Source organism: Carassius carassius, chromosome 24 (assembly GCF_963082965.1).
Source record: "Carassius carassius chromosome 24, fCarCar2.1, whole genome shotgun sequence".
In the NCBI taxonomy this organism is placed as follows: domain Eukaryota; kingdom Metazoa; phylum Chordata; class Actinopteri; order Cypriniformes; family Cyprinidae; genus Carassius; species Carassius carassius.
Window position 1 is genome coordinate 13,681,831 of NC_081778.1, and position 19,449 is coordinate 13,701,279.

At 38.9% G+C, this 19,449-nt stretch overlaps 2 protein-coding genes across 2 annotated transcripts; both read left to right on the top strand.

Moving 5' to 3' along the window:
* The first annotated feature begins 983 nt into the window (after window positions 1-983).
* Window positions 984-9,361, top strand: LOC132102854 (stathmin-2-like). Its single transcript, XM_059507544.1, has 5 exons — window positions 984-1,165; window positions 3,221-3,316; window positions 4,292-4,467; window positions 4,669-4,860; window positions 7,968-9,361. The coding sequence occupies exons 1-5, from the start codon at window positions 1,147-1,149 to the stop codon at window positions 8,025-8,027; spliced, it is 543 nt and encodes a 180-aa protein (XP_059363527.1). The 5' UTR covers window positions 984-1,146; the 3' UTR covers window positions 8,028-9,361.
* A 1,408-nt stretch (window positions 9,362-10,769) lies between these two features.
* On the top strand, window positions 10,770-12,427 carry LOC132102855 (fatty acid-binding protein, adipocyte-like). Its single transcript, XM_059507545.1, has 4 exons — window positions 10,770-11,425; window positions 11,661-11,836; window positions 11,966-12,067; window positions 12,239-12,427. Exons 1-4 carry the CDS (start codon window positions 11,353-11,355, stop codon window positions 12,290-12,292), a joined length of 405 nt encoding a protein of 134 aa, XP_059363528.1. The 5' UTR covers window positions 10,770-11,352; the 3' UTR covers window positions 12,293-12,427.
* Window positions 12,428-19,449: the final 7,022 nt, after the last annotated feature.

The following is a 19,449-nucleotide window of genomic DNA, read 5'->3' on the forward strand; positions in this document are numbered from 1 at the left end:
ATGCAACAGGGCTGAAAAATTCCAACTTATTAGCAAATTAAACAGATCATATATACATGTAGTTTGATCTCTGGAGGTTAGTTATAGGTGTTTTCAGAAGTAGATTGGTTACAACACGGTGCCGGTGCCTCCCTGGAACAGGACGTTGCTCCAGACTGGATGATGAAAGAGCTAGGAAGAAACTGGTCAGAGAGGCTACTAAGAGGCCTACAGCAGTGGCAGGAATTTGACAAAGAGTGGTCATTGTGTACATGTTATCAACAATATCACAAATTCTCCACAAATGTGGCCTGTATGGGAGGATTGCAAGAAAAAAGTCATGACTGAGCTTGAAGAGCACTTTGAAGAGGCAGATGAGACTAAAACTGAATTATTTGGCCTCAACACCAAACACAATGTGTTGGGGAAATTCAATACCATCCAAATAATACCATTCCTACAGTAAAGCATGGAGGTGGTAATATCCTGTTATGAAGGTGTTTCTCTGCGGCAGGGATTGGAGCATTTGTCAGAAGGAAAAATGGTTGGGGTAAATCCCAACAGACAGGCTGTAGCTCAATTGATAGAACACTTCGCTATCTAGCGCTAGGTTGGGGGTTCGATTCCCCGGCAACATATGATATGCAAAAATTGGTAGCCTGAATGCACTGCTAAATGCATACATTTAATTTATTTTTTAATTTAATTAAAATTTAATTTAATTTAAGCAAAAGGTAGTTCAAGGGGGTGATCCTTTTCCAACTCAATGATTCTGTTAAAAAATAACAATACAAATTCTGACATGGTGTTTCACTTATAAGTTGCACTGTGAAAACAGCTGGATAAAACAACAACTGTCCGTCTTCATTTCAGGCTGCAAAGCAACATAATGTGATTATTTTAAAGGGGGCTGATTCTGTTCTATCCCCACTGTATGTCTGTACCCACACACGACGCTCGATTATATGCAGGCCAGTTTTTTCCCCTCCTTCCTTCCACTGCTGTTGCGCGGACTCGATCAGAAGTCAGCCGCTCCCATTCCTCGCATCCCTCCGCGCTCCTTATTGTGCTCTGCTGACTCAGTGCCTTAAGCATCGTCCGCTCTCAGCGCCACTGGCACAAACCTCGACAATTGTGGAAATTAATACGGATTCAAGAAAGGACACCATGGCCAAAACAGCTATCGGTACGTGCTGCGCATTTCTTCACTTGTCATCTTTAATCCATTGTTGCATTTGTAAACGTATTAATAGAGACCGAGTCTGTCAGTGCAAAGCGTTATACCATGCCAAACTATACGGAGCATATACAATGCTTATATTAACATGTTTCTTATATTATTTATAGCTTATTCGTGCGAACAGTGCATTATATGAAATCAGAATCTGCGTTATCGGATGCATTCTACAATGTTAGATTTGCGTTTTCCCCCTATTTATGTAGGCTAGTCTATAGCCAAAGCGAATGTCATTCATTATGAATTGATATAAACACAGTACGTCAAATTCTCAGTAGTGCCATGTATTTATGTCTGATGATTGGCGATGGCGCACCTGCTCCTGCTGCCTCGCATCATAATGCAGAAAGACCGCACCCAAGAAACACAGCCCAGACAATCTAGCCATAAACCCCCACAGATACCTCCTCAGGGACCTTTTCCCTCAAGAACTTACATTTAACCAGCGATTCTTGCTTTATATGGAATAATCAAGACAATTAGAGCAGCTTTGTTGTAGTTGTTGTTGTGGATGCCATCGTTCTTGTTTTATAGACAATAGTGCTGGCATCAGGGATACCAAGGTGACAGATTTTCATTCACACTCCATTTGATTTTTAATAAGTATGCATTCAGAAACCACAAATATAATAAGGCTATTGTGAGATATAACACACAGGCCTAGCTCCTTCATTACATGCATAGTACTGTTTTAATATAACAGCATCAATAACACATCAGCATGGCTATGGTTCGAGTCATTTTGAAGTATATAAAATAGATTAAAATAAAATAATTTCTAATCTATTGTGTATTTTTTTTTAACCATAGTCAGATCCACGTATATTTTGTTGTGGAGTCATTTCATGACCAGACGGCATGGGTGTATTTCACAGTGATTTTTATATATGTATTAGTTTATTTTTGGATTCCGGTTAGCCTGCAAAATTGCTGAAGTTGTAAAGTCACCTTTCCGAATCTATCGGGGGCCTGTTGTGTCAGGCTGTATTGATGAGTGGAAGGCTCTGGTTCTGTGGGCCTGGTTGTTGATCTTGATAAGAGTAGCAGGGGAGCTGCAGGCGGCTGAACGGACGCAGACTGGGAGAGCGGCCAGCCCTGCAGCAGTGGGACGCTGCACATGGTGGCCTTTGCAGCACCGGACACACAAGTATTGACACTGTGTGGACACCAGTATGTGACCCTGGCTGGCAATAGCTCCTGCGTGTGATTTGGACATAGAAAGTATGGGATCTGTGTCTCATCTTAGATTATAACCAACTGATGACTATCATATTTGCATTCTTTTTTTATTTCGTTACAGTTGTTTAGTGTGTCCTAGTCTGCATGGTGTCTGACGGTAATTTTCTAGCAAATGGGCTGTTAGATGTGCTTATAATCTGTAAAACGCTGCCGAGGGCAGGAAATGGGAAGTTTCATTAGTGTGCCTCCTGCATTTTTCATGAGTCTGCAAGCTCCATTTGTTTGAATAGACTCTTCGTAGACTCCATTTGTGCCAGAGTTTTCAGGGATTTGCTAGCTGTATTCCAGTTGGTTTTAAACAGTTTACAAGAAAATAGTATTGCATTCTTTCTACTTTAAAATTCAGTGAGTTAAAAATCAATGTTACCTGCCGAAATGTACTTTCAATAATTGTTTCTAAATAGATTCTACGCCAGTTTTTTTTTATTGGTGTGTAGTGATCGTGTTGGAAAATTTCCCACATTTTTAATCTTGTTCACTTAATTCCTGATATTCAACTATTTAAACCCACTTTTTACATTGTTCACCGCTGTAATGATGATCATAGCCTTTCAAAAAGTAGCCAATGTAGCTAAAGTAGCAGAGCTGATCAGTCACTCAGTTGAAGCATCATAGAAACAGACACTCGGAGATGAAGCGTGTGTTATAGACCTCTGAAGATCTGCAGAGACGGGGCAATATGCTCTGGCCTGTAAACTTCAGCACATTTGTGCGAGAGTATGGATGTGTGTACACTAACAAGAGGCCAACTGTGTGTTGTTCCAGCATACAAGGAGAAGATGAAGGAGCTGTCCATGCTCTCGCTCATTTGCTCCTGCTTCAGCCAACAGACACGCAACAACCTTGTCTGTGAGTTTGACGGTAAGTGAGAGAACTAACTAATAATGATTTGAAGCAGTATAAAACTACATATAATATAAATATGCTGTGAGTGATATTTTATATCATAAATATAAAAAATGTTCTATAAATATTACAAAATAAATAAATATAAGATTTTTATATAATTATACATAAACCAAAACATTTAAAATGGTGTTTATTTCTTGTTTCAGAGTCTTGATTGATTGTGCTCTTAAATGTATGAAAACATTAATTTTTTAAAACACTAATGTTATTTGAAGCCCATTTCTGCTATGTAAGAAAACTAATTCATGCTTTTGGTAGATCATAATTATGACAAAATGTCAAAACTGAGATTTAAAAAAAAGTAAAAAAAAAAACAAAAAACAGTTTTGATATAAAACTGATATTATGACATAAGTTAAATTGTGAAACAATAAATTAATATTTATATTCAAGGCAAAAATAGACTTGTAATTCTAAGTCATGTCATAGTTATGACTAAGTATGTCAAATTAAAATTTTCATGGCAATAAATACAAGAAAATATTTAAAATGTTGATCATTTCCGGATCAGTCTTGATTAATTAATTATGTGCTTAAATTTATGAAAAAAGTATTAGACATGACGTTTTGTATTTTTGTCACATATGAAAAAAACTAAATAAAAAACCAGATTTGGTAAACCATAATTATGACAAAGAGTTAAAATTATACCAAAAATCAAGTCATAAATCATAATTGAGATAAATGTTGAATTAAGTCTGTAAGGTTAATTTATTATGAGATCAAGCTGGAATAACAGTCAAAAGAATGACAAAATTACATTATGACTTATGTCATCATTATATCATCATTTTGACCGTTTTCTCATAATTATGACTTAGTATCTAATTTTTTCATCTGATAATTATGACTTTTTTGCCTTAATTATGATGTTCTAAAGCATTTTATTAAGTACGGTTATTTGACATTGGTGGTTGTCTTGTATAGATATGGAAGTGAAGCCAATAAACAAAAGGGCCTCAGGCCAGGCCTTTGAGGTGATTCTGAAACCACCCTCACCGGTGTCAGACGTGGCCCACAGCATCACCTCTCCTCCAAAGAAGAGGGATATGTCACTGGAAGACATCCAGAAGAAGCTGGAGGCTGCTGAGAACCGCAGGAGGGTCAGTGGAACTGAATGAATCAAATCGGAATAGCTGTAGCTATAAAGCTGACCATTTTATTAATACAGACAAATGTATATGAAACAATAAATCAATAAATATTGCTCAACCACACTAGCATCTATTTAACCTGCAGGAACTATATTCCCTTTCATGCCCTTATGTTTGGATGCTTATGCATTCAATGACTTTCCTCAACAGTCCCAGGAAGCTCAAGTGCTCAGAGCTCTGGCTGAGAAACGTGAGCACGAGAGGGATGTGCTGCTCAAAGCCATGGAGGAAAACAGCAACTTCAGCAAGATGGCAGAGGAAAAGCTCATTCTGAAGATGGAGCAGAACAAGGAAAACCGTGAGGCTCACCTGGCAGCCATGATGGAACGCCTGCTGCAGAAGGTGAGCAAAACAGTTAGACTTTGTACATTATTTATATATATTCAAAAATAATTGAAATATTAAGTAGTTCTGAGTAAATATTGTTTAAATATTGCAAAATGTTGCTGTAATTCAATTGTTTTATATATATATATATATATATATATATATATATATATATATATATATTAAGATTTAATTTATGATTAATATGTAATTATCATGTTTATTTTAGTGTTTACTTATGTTAGTGTTAAATGTTATCGCACTATATGTATTGACCTTATCAGGAGCAAGATGCTGCAGTTTTCCAGCAAAACAGACTTTATGTATTATTTTTTATAAAAAATTATTGAAATGGACATTGGGTAATTATGATTATACATTGTTTAGAGACATATCTTTATTGCAAATATGGTTTACTTTTTCTATGTAATTTTTAAATATTTCTTTTAATGTTTAATTTGACAATTTCCACAATTTTTAATTATGTACATATGTATTGTATGTATTAATTTGTGTCATTATCAAGTAGAATGAGAAAAGCATTGAATAGACATACAAAATGATAGGGTACTCTAAATCAGTGGTTCCCAAACTTTTCCATTCCACGACCCACCTAGACAAGTGTAATATATTTCACGACCCACCAAAATATTAAAAAAAAAAAAAAAACAACGAGTGAAATTACTTTAAACCTAATCTTACTTAAAATTTTTATGACAGAAATTAAGTATTTAAGAAAAATAACCATTTTATTTTAGAGTACAACTGAAAATTTCACTACAAATTTACAAGTTTTAATTTTTGTTTACTGGCGTTAAAATATGTAGTGTCCATAAAAACGTGAAGCAGGCTCACTCCAGTGAAGTGTGATCTGCGCTGCTGTGTTTTGTTGCATTCATGATCCTTCCGTGTGTGTCGGCGAGAACGGAGCACAATCCAACACTTTTTTAGAAAAGCATAAGAAGCAAAGCAGAACTATCTAAAACAGTTTGGAGATTAAAATAATTGTGAAATAGGTAAAAAAAGACCGATTGAACCTTTTAATGACATTGCTCTGAGACCTTCAAAACACGCAACGCACACGGACTTAATTGCAATTTGAAAATCACACTAAGGATATTGCAGTTCATTATTAATGTTGGTGGGCTATATCGTTGTGATGAGTGGGTTCCCAGTTCCCGCCTCCTTCTTCCTGTGATTGTGAAGATTTTAATGTTTTACACTGGTGCCGAAGCCAGGGAGGAAGGAGGGGCGCGCTGCCGAAGATCCTTCGCCGCTGGGGTGAATCCGCAGTGCCATCGAGCAGGGCGAAGGAGTCTGCCGCCGAGGGTGCTCGATGTGGTGGGCTGGAGTGAGTTGCCGGGGGGGGGGGGGGGGGGGGGGGCGAACTCACTCCAGCCCACCGCCTCGATGACTCCTTCGTGGAAAGAGGTGGGAACCGGCGGACAATCAAACAAAGTTTTAATAACCAAATAAACACAAAACAGCGCGACAGCCCCTCTCGGATGACTGCCGTGCACAAATAAAAAACAAACACAAAATAAAACCCAGGCCTGGTCCTCTCTCGTCCTTCACTGTCATCGCTCCTCTTTTGTATCTTTCCGATCTCCTCCGTGGTTCTTGAGACCGGTGAGTGTTGCTCATTTCCCAATCACTCCACCGGCCTAGCTCTGTTCCCATGGCACTAGGCCCCGCCCCACTCGTCACATTCGTGCAGCCCTAGACTGAACTGTGTTAGTGTCTGTGTGTCATTGAAACGCAAAATTAGCTGCAGCCAAGTGACTTTGTGCGACCCACCTTGTTCCATTCCGTGACCCACGAGTGGGTCGCGACCCACAGTTTGAAAACCCCTGCTCTAAATATCAAACTAAAAACTGCCAGTAGGTGGCAGCAACTCACTGTCTTAGTGAGTGAGTGAGTGAGTGAAGGGGCGGTCACACTAGACTTTCAACGTCTGAAATATTTTCGGACGCCGCTGCGCATATGGATGGGAGCAGGATATAACATCAGGCACAAAGGTTTCCTCTCAGTTATCACAACTGTTTCTTTTGCAACGGCGTCGAAAGCGTCATATACTATACTCTCTGTTTCGCTCTATATATATAAATATATACAGACTAAGCAATAAAATGTGTCGGCATTCAAATGTACCATCTGTTCCTGTTTCCATTGACACTGCGAACCATGCAGCTTATTTTATTTTATTTTATTTTTATAATCTTTTAATTATGAATTATATAAAAATAGGACGCGCTGTGCTACGGCTAAAATTAGCGCTTCCTCCATTTTTGAATTTCTGTACTGAGAGGTCACGCAGGGATGTTTTGATCTTCTGGTCACACGTCTTCACGTGATGCGAATTCGCAGGTCAGAGTTCACCAAAGTTGAACTTTGGAATGCAGCAGAATGCAAAATCTTTCACATGAGCTTGCGTTTCTGGTCTGACGCATTCGCATGCGTATGAATGGAAGTCAACAGAACGAAAAGTGCGTCATGATTGAGTCATTCAATCATTCAACGAATCAACTGGTTCGTTCAAACGACTGTTTCGTTCAGGAAACGGAGCAAGTGTCTGTCTTTATGAATAGTTCTCTGATTCATTGGCTCAATCAATTCATTCAAACACTGGATTCATTAAGTAATGAACACCGGTGTGTGTCGCTTGGAAAGGAGCAGTTCTACTGTGGCTTTGCTTGGAACGATTTTTGTTTGTGAAATTGATCAAAACAGACAACATTTGACGATATGTTGACAATTTTTTACATAAAATTAACTTTTGTGCAATATCAATATCACATTTCCAATCGTGCAGATATTTGGAAAAACACTCTTGCTCATGAGATATAAATAAGAGACAAAAACCCATTCAGGAACGTTTTTGATCTTGAATTTCAGGAGCATATGACTGTAATAGGCAACATCACAGCGGGCCGGGCACAATACATGTGTTAATAATTTTAACAGATTTTGTCCAAAATTAATTGCACCAAATTAACACACTGCATTGGCATCCCTAGTTAGGTGTTTTTTATAATTAATTAATTTATTATAAGCCCTTTTCAGTCTTAAATTGAGCATCAGAATTATGATATGTGATCCTCTGTTTGTTTTGACTCTCTCAGGAGCGACATGCTACAATTGTCCGCAGGAACAAGGAGCTGAGGGAAGAACTAATAGCGTGAAGTTATCCTCCTCCTCCTCATCCAAACCCTTCATCAGCCAACCTGTCACCTGTTATCCTGCTCACACACACACACACACAGACACACACTAACACACACCTAACCACTGTTAAAAACCAATCAGAACAAGTAGTATCACACTCGTATACAGTTTGAACGGTCTTGCTTGATTTCATAGAGTAATGGGAAGACACAAGTATTATTTTGTAAACACATCTTTTTTTATCTCTCACTCTTTCTTTCTCTCTGTCTTTCTGTCTATCAGATTGAATGATAACAAATCAAATGTATCAAATCTACACGATACGTTATGTTAATTCATTCATTCTCATTTGTTTTGGTTCAGGCTCGTCTGCTTTGATCATGTGAAAGGTTCTTGATGTTGTGAGTAAGCTGCCGCTTACGTTTGCAGTGTTAAATGATGTGAAGTTTGGTGTAATTGTGAAGAATGCAAAACGCTTCAGTGCTCAGGCCCCAGATTTACATTTTAAAAACGCAAACCTACCCAGACTCATGAACATATAGTGCACTTACGTTTATATACAGCATGATCAAGACATTTTCCTGACCAGATAGCTTGAAATAGAAGTACTGGAACAAATAAAAACGTTAATAGTGTTTCATTTAAAACAACAGCATATTGTATTTCGCTGTATTTTAGTTTCTATGCATAATATCCTTATATAAAATGAAATATCTCTTTTTTGAAATATTACGCACATCTGCATGTCTACATCTGCAAACGTACTCTTTTGTTGGCTGACGTTTGGAAACACTGCACCCTTTCTGGACCCTTTGGACTAGAGTCTAAACAGCTTGACACAGCCTGCAGTAGAATACTACAGTTTTCTTCCCTGTTTTTCTTTTTGTTGACCTTCCCCATTCCCTTACATTGATTCAGGCCTTCAGCACTCAAGCTGATGAGTAGACATCTTCATTAGTGCAGCGCTCTCTCTGAATGTTCTGACATCTGTATGGCTTTATAAAATAGGTAACATCTTTACCAGCCGAATGTATCTTCATATACACCCAACTACAGCCTTTGACGTGTGACTATTTTCCTTTTGGTTTATTTTCGTGCGATTTGAGTGTGTGCAAGTGTGTGTGTGTCCACGTTAGGCTGACCGAGCATTTGTGTCCTTTCTCTTTGGAAGTGAAGTGATAGGCAGATGCAGAATATGCACTGAATGATTCTGATTTTGTTTGGATTTGTTTTTCAGATCACTGTCTCCTCTATAAATATGCTTGAAGTGTCTTCGGCTGCCAAAATTGTCTTTCCTCTCATTTCTGTGTGCGCAAACTTTGGTGAAAATAAAGGTTTGGGGTTCTGTGAATATGGTTTACTGTGTTTGCTTAATGTCATTCCATCGCTTCACCAGCAGATGACAGTAAACCTGTTATAACACGTGGGCTAAGCTTATTAACATAATTCACTGAGAACATAATGTGTGTAATCTATCTATCTGATCAAGTTGCAGTGAACAGGGCAAATCTACTATATACTATATAAATATATTTGTTTAGACAAAAATGTGCTTGCAATTAATAGTTAGGACTATTCATCATTTATATTACTCACAGATGGTGTAAAACAAAGAAATGAATCCCAGTTCACCCACTCAAATCTCCTCTTGCCAATTAACTTCTCAGCAAACTAGTGAAAAGAAGAAATTAATACCATAAAACAAAGTTCTCAGAAGTATAAAAGCAGAGGACCATATTGTGTTATTGCATTTATTTATTTATATATTTCAAATAAATCTTAGCTTTTAGCTTTGTAATTTTCTTTTCCTTGCACCCAGCGGTATTGGTTTTTATAGTTTTAAATATACGTTTGCTTTAAATTAATGTTACAGTATATTTGAATGACTAATATTGTTACTTTATAAAGATAAATAGATGTATATCTGCTTTGTGTTGTCTTATATGTTAGATCATTCTCTGTTACATTTTAATGACTATTGTTTCTGTATTGAAACGGTTTCTTTCTATACAATATAAAAACTATACAATAATTTAAACTAAATTATAAAACATAGAGAATAATTATCTGTTTAGTAATGTCATATATGTTAGATTATCCTAATATAATTTATATTCCAAAGCATACTGACAAATGATCTTTTTCTTTCTTTTTCTTTCTGATCAAGTTTATAACTCCACTGGGATCCCAAAGTCTCTGTATATTTTTATGTGCTGCACTACAAATGGTTTGTGCAGGGAGTAAATTAACTTTTCACACACAGACATAAGCACTAGTAAATCTTATTTGCTGCACATGCTAACACCTTTTTTCCCCCCACCTATTTACAGTCCAAAAGACAGCCACATCTGCTTGTATTTAATTATTAATGCAGTCATCTGGTAAATCAGTGATTGGACAACAGCGTCTACATGACTAATTAAGAGGAAGTAATGTCTGCGTTCAATTAATTAATAATTGCCACTGAGCTCCATGCCAATGCACCTGCGCTCCAAACATAACATGTCATGTTTAGATCTTCATATAATCATCAACCAGGACCTGCATTGACAAATAAAACTGCATGTAATGTGATTAAATTAATTAAAATATAATAATATTGCCTAAATATACGATTCAGATAATATTTATTTTCATTCAACCAATCAATGAATAAATATTCTGAAGGAATATTTATATAAAAAAATATAAATTAATGTATTTATATCTATCTATATATCTATACATTTTTGTACTATTAATCATCAGCAGATGGCGCCGTTTCTGTTCTGCACTAAACTTGGACCAACTACTGTGGGGTTGTTGTGTATGGATAATTGCTACCAATGTGTGGACTGATTAGGTGCAGATTTGAAGTCAGTGTTAATACCAAGCAAGAACAAAGATTCAGTTTTGCATTTGATGCCAGTCATCTCAAAACTACCTTAGACTGATAACGTTTGATTCATCAGGTCAGTCCCAATACTTCAGCAAAACTCCAAACCCTTGTTTAAAGATAAGTTAAACTAATTGTTATCAGTATTATTATTTGCATAACCAACATTTTCTCTTGACTTATAACGAACTTTGTTTAATATGTTTGACCAAATCTAATATCCAAATATCGATCTATCAAGCCCTCCCCTTTCAAAATCTTTTAGCCAATCAAATTCTCAAATATCACTGCGTTGTTACTGATTGGTCAGTGAGCGTCGACACTTATCCGTGCGCTCTTTAAATCTCCCTCTGCTCTGATATAAGCTTCTGCAACACTTTATATAAATATTAAAAATCAAAAGGTCGTGTATTGTAATTATCCAGTTATTTCTTTGTTTTTATTAAACACCGAACATAGAAAAAACAATGGTTGAGCAATTCGTTGGTAAATGGAAAATGACTTCAAGTGACAATTTTGATGAATACATGAAGGCTGTAGGTAAGACATAAATGTACAATAATGTTTATATATATATATATATATATATATATATATATATATATATACATATATATATATATATATACATTAGTTCATATATAACATGCTTTTTTAATCAAGTAAATCTATTTGTGTCAGGATGCGATTTTTTTGTTTCGTACACCTGTTGAAATATCAGCAATGGCATTGTCTGTATTGTATTTCAGGCAAAATATTTGTATTTTGTACACAGGTGCTGGTTTTGCTTCTAGGCAAATGGCTAACCTAGCAAAACCCAGTCTGGCCATTGCCTTGGATGAGCAGGGGTTCGTCTCCATGAAAGCTGTCACTACCTTCAAAACCCTGGAAATCAAATTTCAGTTAGATGTAGAATTTGATGAGACAACAGCAGATGACAGGAAAGTCAGGGTAAGGGTTAAAATAATAATAAATAAATAAGCAAACAAACAAATGCAGAAATAAAATGAATATTTTTAGTATATTTAAAAAGTGTGAGTGTAATAATTACATTTCCCTTCAATCCTTAATTTTCTTCAGACTACCATGAGCCTTGTAGATGGTAAATTTATTCAAAAGCAGACCTGGGAGGGGAAGACCACGATAATTGAAAGAGAGATTCAAGACTCCAAAATGATAGCGGTATGTGTACAAGCCATCTGCACAATATTAAAACTTACCAACATATTAAATAAACAAATTAATTTGACCTTTTATTTTATTTTATTACAAAAACATCAGATTTGATAAGACTTTTCAGTGTTGCATGTATTGTTCAGCATGCTGCTTATCTCTCTCTCTCTCTTTCTTCAGAAATGTATCATGGATGATGTGGTCGCTATCAGGACTTATGAGAAAGATGTGTGATGAAAGATGCACAAACTCTGGGCTTTAAGACAGATTAAAGACCCTATTAGATTTTAATATGTTTCAATTTGACTGATTTGATGGGAATCATGAGTTGCTTGGTTGCAATAATTTTGCTTATAATAAAATAATAAAAAAGATCAAATGTGTCTACACTCATTGATTGATGATTCATTTGATATAAACATTTTGTTCCTATATAAAAATGAAATACTTGACCTAAGAGCTGAGGAATTGGAAAATAAATACATGCAATTAAAAGTTGAGTAACACTATTACATCACACAGCATATACATAATTAGATGACACAATAGCAGACACTTTCAATTTGTATTTGGACCCAATAAGGTGCTAATCACTAAGTGTACAAGAAAGATCCAGTATAGCTCTATAAGTTCAGAAGTCAATGCAGATTTCACATTCTCTCCTCAGACTCTCCTTAGGCAGCCATTGCAACATTGCTGCTCTAGAATAAATATATATATAATTGCTATTAAACTGCAATTGCCATGCAACATCTAATTAAGGTGTGTGCTGCTACACACTAGCATAGGACTAAAGGCCAGCAGAATGCCCCATACTGTTTCCCATGCAAAATGATTTCTATTAATCTGTTGTATAAACTTCAAACAGCCTAAATTTCACTTCACATGGCTGCCATGGCAAGACGCTTGAGCTCCAATCACAACCGTAAAAAGATATCATCCGTGCAACATTAATCACCACCTCCTAGTGCCCGGTGAACATGTGATGTGTTAATCCTCAGCAGTCCAGTTCACAATAGTTTCCTGAGTCTAATAACCTCAATAACCCCAGGATTAGCACTACTTTAGCAGCTAGAGTGGCTGACTAGGCGCTCCTTGCAAACTTTTGCTTCTAAAATATACATTCCTCTTTTGTGATCCTAATCTTCATGAGTATTATAAAGCAATTTATATTAAAGCACGTGGTGTGAAAGAGGATTTAGCTTGATTTATAAGGATTAATATGCATTCAGCAAGACTGAAAGAGTAATTTGACCAAATAATGTTTTAGGAGAAGCAGCAAGAATTGTGAATTGATATGCTTTTAATTAGCTTTCTTGAAACCAATATTTTATTATTATTATTAGCTTTAAAGTGTCCTGATATTCATTTTATATAATAATAATAATAATTTATGTACGGCTTCAGTCAATGTTATATCAAATGATGCATGGTTTATAGGGTATTGTTTTATTATTGTTTTTATATATTAATAATAATAATTGATGACTAAATGTAAATGTAATTATTATTCCTACTCATCCAAAATCCAAAAATGCTGTATTTCTGTTCAGACAGTGTTATATGAAATGATGCAAGTTTGATAGGGTATTGATTTTATAATAATAATAATAATAAAAATAATAACTTCCATTAAAAAATAGTCCTTCAGTCCTTATTATATCAAATGATGCATGCTTTATAGAGTCTTGGTATTATTTTTTGATGTTTTTATATTATTTAATAATAATAATAATAATAACTTTGCATAAATTGCAAAAAATACTGTACTTCTGTACTGTTTTAGTCAGTGTTATATCAAATGATGCATGCTTTATATAGACAAGATATTGCTTTTTCAAAATTGTATATTATTCAATGATAATAATAATAATAACAACTTTGCATAAATTCCAAACAGTGCTGTATTTCTGTAAGATTTCAGTATTTATTATATCAAATAATGCATGATTTTGTCAGGGAATCATCTTAGTCACAGACACTTCCATCATCACCGTCACCTGGTCCCAATCACACCTGATCGCAATCTGATCACCTGCACTTAAAATCCTACCCAGTATAAAGCCACCTTCACTTTAGTACTCCGCAGTCTGGTCTACCGTTCACTAACCCGAACAGTACCAGACTCCCTTTTACTCTAACTCTAACCTGTGTTGTGCCCTAAATCTCCAGTACCCCAGACAATCCTCCCATGTCTCTCCTGTGTTGTCCTCCCAGTCTCCTGCATGGTGCCCATCTCTAGTTCTAGTTTGCCGAGCCATTCTCCACCGCAAGTCAAGTTTCTGAACTCTGATTCTTACCCTTTCCATTCCCATTAACCACCTCTCTCTGCCTGATTCGTGACAGAAGACCGGACCAATAAAGACATCTCCATGGATCCCTGGTCTCCCGCTCCTGCAGATCTACTGCAGGAGCTGGTCAACATACTTCGAGCCTCACTCACCCTAGCTCCAAATCCTCCATCTGCCTCTGCCAGTCCCATGGCATTGCTTGCTATGTGGGGGAACCAACTGGTTGCGGTGGCTTTCTCCTCCAAGTGGCATTATATATATCGAGATGCCACCACAGAAATTACCCACTGATCACAACAAGGTAGCTTTTCTGATTTCTCTCCTGTCTGATTCTGCTTTGTCTTGGACAAAAGCTATATGGAATGCCAACAGTGCCATAACTAACTCTTACGAAGCTTTCACTAACCACTTCAAAGAAGTGTTCGGCTCCGCTAGGGGAGAACTGTTTCGGATCAGCTGCTGCAGATACGTCAAGGAGCCCTGGCGACCAATGATTACACTGTGCAGTTCCGAACCCCCTGCCAGTGGCCCTCCAGTACTAGAACCCATGCAAGTGGATTCAACCCAGCAATCTCAGCAGGAATGCACTAGCAGGCTTGCGGCTGGACTCTGTCTCTATTGTGCTGCTCCCAAACATTTCATTGGTGCCTGCCCTGTCAAGCCCCCACATCCCACGGTGAGTACCATCCAGCACAACCCTGTTATCTCCTCACTCTTTACCATGTCCGTACAACTATTCACTCCCTCCTGTTCTGTTACAGTCTCTGCCCTGGTCGACTTGGGCTCCTGGGACAACTTCATCTCGCAAAGCCTCCTAAGTCGTCTTCAGTTGCCTCGCCACCGCCATGCCCAGAAGCTCAGTTGAAACGATCCAGGGAAAGCCGTTAGGACGTGGGCACATGAGGTATCAGGCTCTTCCAGTGAAACCAAAATTGGGCTCTTTCTTGAAGAGGAGATCAAGTTTCTGGTACTGGAGGGACCCACAGGGGAAATCTTCCTGTGATGCCCCTGGCTCATCCAACATTCTCTGATGATCAGATTGTATTCCTGGAGGTTATTCGCTGACTCTCTCTGCACTTCAACGTCCACAAAACCACTCCTCACTTTGCTAGGTCGCCTCCACGTGCATCAAAAGCCTGGATCCCAAGGTAACTCCCTCCATCCCATTTAATTGTGGAGTTCCAGGATGTCTTCAGCAAGCAGGTGGCTACCCAGTTACCACCTTATCATCAACCATGGGACTGTGCAATCAATCTGCTTCCTGAGGCTAAACTCCGCAAGGGTAGAGTATACCCCTTGTCCATCCCAGAGTGCAAGGCTATGGAGGAGTACATCCAGGAGGCTCTTAACCAAGGATTCATCCTACCGTCCAGCTCCCCAGCTGTCTTGAGCTTCTTTGTGGGCATGAAAGATGGGGGCATGCGGCCATGTATAGATTACTGAGCACTGAACTCCCAAACAGTCAAACTCCCATATCCTCTTCCCCTGGTCCCGGCTGCTCTCGAGAAACTCTGTGGGGCCCGCAACTTCAAGTTGGACCTGTGGACGGCATATAACCTCGTCAGAATCTGGTAGGGTGATAAATGGAAGATGGCCTTCATTACCCTGTCCAGCCACTATGAATATCTTGTGTGATGGCCTGTTGGTATAGCCTGTTTCCTTGCGTCTGGTTTATTCTCTGTTGCAGGGGGCGTGGCTATCGTTTGTCAGTGAGATTGCGGACGCCTGGGTCCAGGTGTTTCACGCCTTTATAAACCAACCACTCTCTTTGTTGAGAAGGAGCCGTTCTCTCCCGTGCACTATTTTGTTCATGCAACACGCAACAGCATACGTTCCATTCATCCAAACATGCACTTCATTCTACTGACCTTACTGACTTTCACACTTCATGGTTGTATTATGTTATGTTAGTTGTTGTATCGGTGTTTTTGTTTAGTTAATAAATTCCATTTTGTGGGTTAAAACTGCGTCCTTCTATTTTTGTCATGGCTTTAGAGCCAGGTCGTGACACTTGTTATGCCATATGGCCTTACAAACGCCCCCACCGTCTTCAAGGGGTTCATGAATGAGGTGCTCCGGGAGTTCCTTCACAAGTCTGTGATCATGTACATCGGTATCCTCATATACTCCCAGAACCTGGCTGACCATCGCCATCATGTGAAGCAGGTCCTCCACAAGCTACAGCAACACCAATTATACCTCAAACTGGAGAAATGTGAGTTCCATCATCACACGCATCCCATTAACTGCAGTCATGGAGTGGCCTACTCCCCAGTCGGTTAAGAAGCTTCAGAGATTCTTAGGATTTGCCAATTTCTATCAATGTTTTATCAAGGATTTGAGTCCGCATACAGCTCCCTTGACCACCATGCTCTGAAGAAATCCCCTGTCAAAAGTCACTGTCCTGGAGTTCCAGCGCCCATGAAGCCATCAAACTCGCTCTTGAAATGTGGCGGCATGGGTCGGAGGGAGCCAACCATCCATTTACTGTTATCTCCGATCACAAAAATTTTCAGTATCTCTGTGACGCCAAGAGGCTCAATCCCCGGCTGGTCCGCTGGTCTTTATTCTTCACATGCTTCAATTTCCACATTATCTACCATCCTGGCAATCGGAACTGTAAGGCCGATGTTCTTTCCTGGCTCTATTCCTCCAATGCTCCAACAGACCCATAGCCGATTCTCCCTCCAGCCTCATAGTCATTCCCATCCTTTGGAACCTTGACGAGGACATCAGAGCCACAACTCAGACCAAACCTGCTCTGTTGGGAGGCCCAGAATGGAGGACTTTTGTACCCAGATCCCATCGGCAATCCCTTCTGGGCTCTGTCCACAACATCCCACGCTCCGGACACCCAGGCAGCCAATGGAGCCTCTCGCTCCTCCAAGCCCAGTACTGGTGGCCCAGTATGTTACGTGACGTCCGCAGTTGCTCGGTCTGTGCCATGTCTTCCACTCCTCATCATCTTCTAGTGGACCTTCCAGTTACCTACAGCCCTAGAAACTACTGAACAATTATTTATTAATGTCTTCAGGAACTTTGGGATACCCAAAGATATAGTGTCAGATCAAGGTCTACAGTTTATCTCCCACGTGTGGAAATCCTTCCTCCTGCTGCTAGGGGTCACAGTGAGCCTATCCCCTGGATACCATCCCCACACGAAAGGCCAGACTGAGCAGAAGATCAAGGAACTTGGGCGCTACCTCAGGGGATACTGCCAAGAAGATCAGCACAGCTGGAACCACTTCCTCCCTTGGGCCAAGTATGCACAGGACTACTGGTTCTAGGCAAGCGAGAGAGTGTGGGACACAGCCCATGTCCATCTCCGGTGGGCCATATGAAGACATAAAGCCTTCGTGGATGCCTGACGTGCCCCCACTCCTGTTTACCTCCCTGAAGACAAGGTATGGGATATTTGGGATAAGGATATTTGTCTCCGTCTGCCCAGCAGAAAGCTGAGTCCCCGCTACATTGGTCCGTTCATGATCGAGAGGCAGATCAATAAGGACACTTGTCAACTGCAACTACCACCCAGGTAATGAATTCACTCCTCTTTTAATGTCTCACTCCTTAAACCATGTTCTCCTTCTACTCCAGACACCCCGGAACCCAAAGAACCCCTTCTCCAGAGATTCTGGACCAACCCTCCGTCTACCAAGTCAGAGACCTCTTGGACTCGCAGCGATGGGGTAACCAGCTTGAAAACCTGGTCGACAGGGAAGGTTAAGGACCAGAGAAACGTTCCTGGGTGGCCTGGGATGACATTATTGACCCTATGCTACTGGAAGAGTTTCATCACATTCATCCCAATTGTCTCATACCCAGAGGCCGAGGTCACCCATCATTCCATCAGGGCGTCGGGAGCCGCCCCAGGAGGAGGGGGTAATGTCAGATGTCATCTCAGCCACCTTCACTTCAGTACTACGCCATCTGGTCTACCGTTCACTACCTCAAACAGTACCAGACTCCCTTTTACTCTAACCTGTTGTGACGAGTGGGGTGGGGCCGAGAGCCATGGGAACGGAGCAAGGCCGGTGGAGTGATTGGAAATGAGCGACACCTGCTTGACCCACCGGTCTAAACCTCCAGTACCCCAGACGATCCTCCCATGTCTCTCCTCTGTTGTCCTCCCAATCTCCTGGTGCCCGTCTCTAGTTCCGGGTTCCCAAGCCATTCCCCATCGCCAGTCAAGTTTCTGAACTCTTATTCTTACCATGATCATTACCAGCCTTCATAACCATTTCCAAGTTCTGTCAAAAAACCTACATTCTCATTAACCACCTCTATCTGCCTGATTTGTGACAGCTTTTTTTTTTTTTTTTTTGTTATTTAATAACCATTCCTTTGCATAAATTCTGAAAAATATATTTATATAGTCAAGATTATTCAAATTGTTGTTACATTTAATTATTATAATCATAATTATTATTCATTTGCATGAATTCCCAAAAATTTCTGTATGGCTTCAGTCAGTGTTATATCAAATGATGCAAGCTTTATAGAGTCATGAGACCGATTTAAGTCAGAGAAAGTGAAGCCTTGAATTTTCTGTGGCATTTTCTCTCAATGCTCCATTGTTTTCTAGACTTTACTTACAAGGGACACCATTTTAGGAATGTCCTTCAATTTTTTCATGAGCTTAAATTTCAGCGAATTTGATTTTACTCTGCAGCAGGAAGTTGGGAGCATATTTTTTTGATTTGCATTAGTCTAAGTTTGAAGTTATTAAGTGTTATCAGTCACTGTCAGTGGAATAGATTTAAACCATTTTCCATTAAAACAATATTTCAAACTTTTTAAAATCAAAACAGGATTTATAGATATAAGTGCTTGATTGATATAATACCAACAACTTGTTGAATGAATCAGAAGCAGATGTTATTTTAATACTGCATTGAATGTGAAGGGTGACATCAGGTAATGCTGAACACCTAAGATCCTTTCAAACTTCTTATATAGGATACTGGTAAACTGATACCAGATACTGATACCTGTTTTTCTCTTTCAGTGTGAAGTATGGAATCTCTTAAAGTAGGAAGAAACGAATGATAAAGAAAGGGTTCATGTAATTTAACAGAGCTCAGCTTTCATAGAACTTAA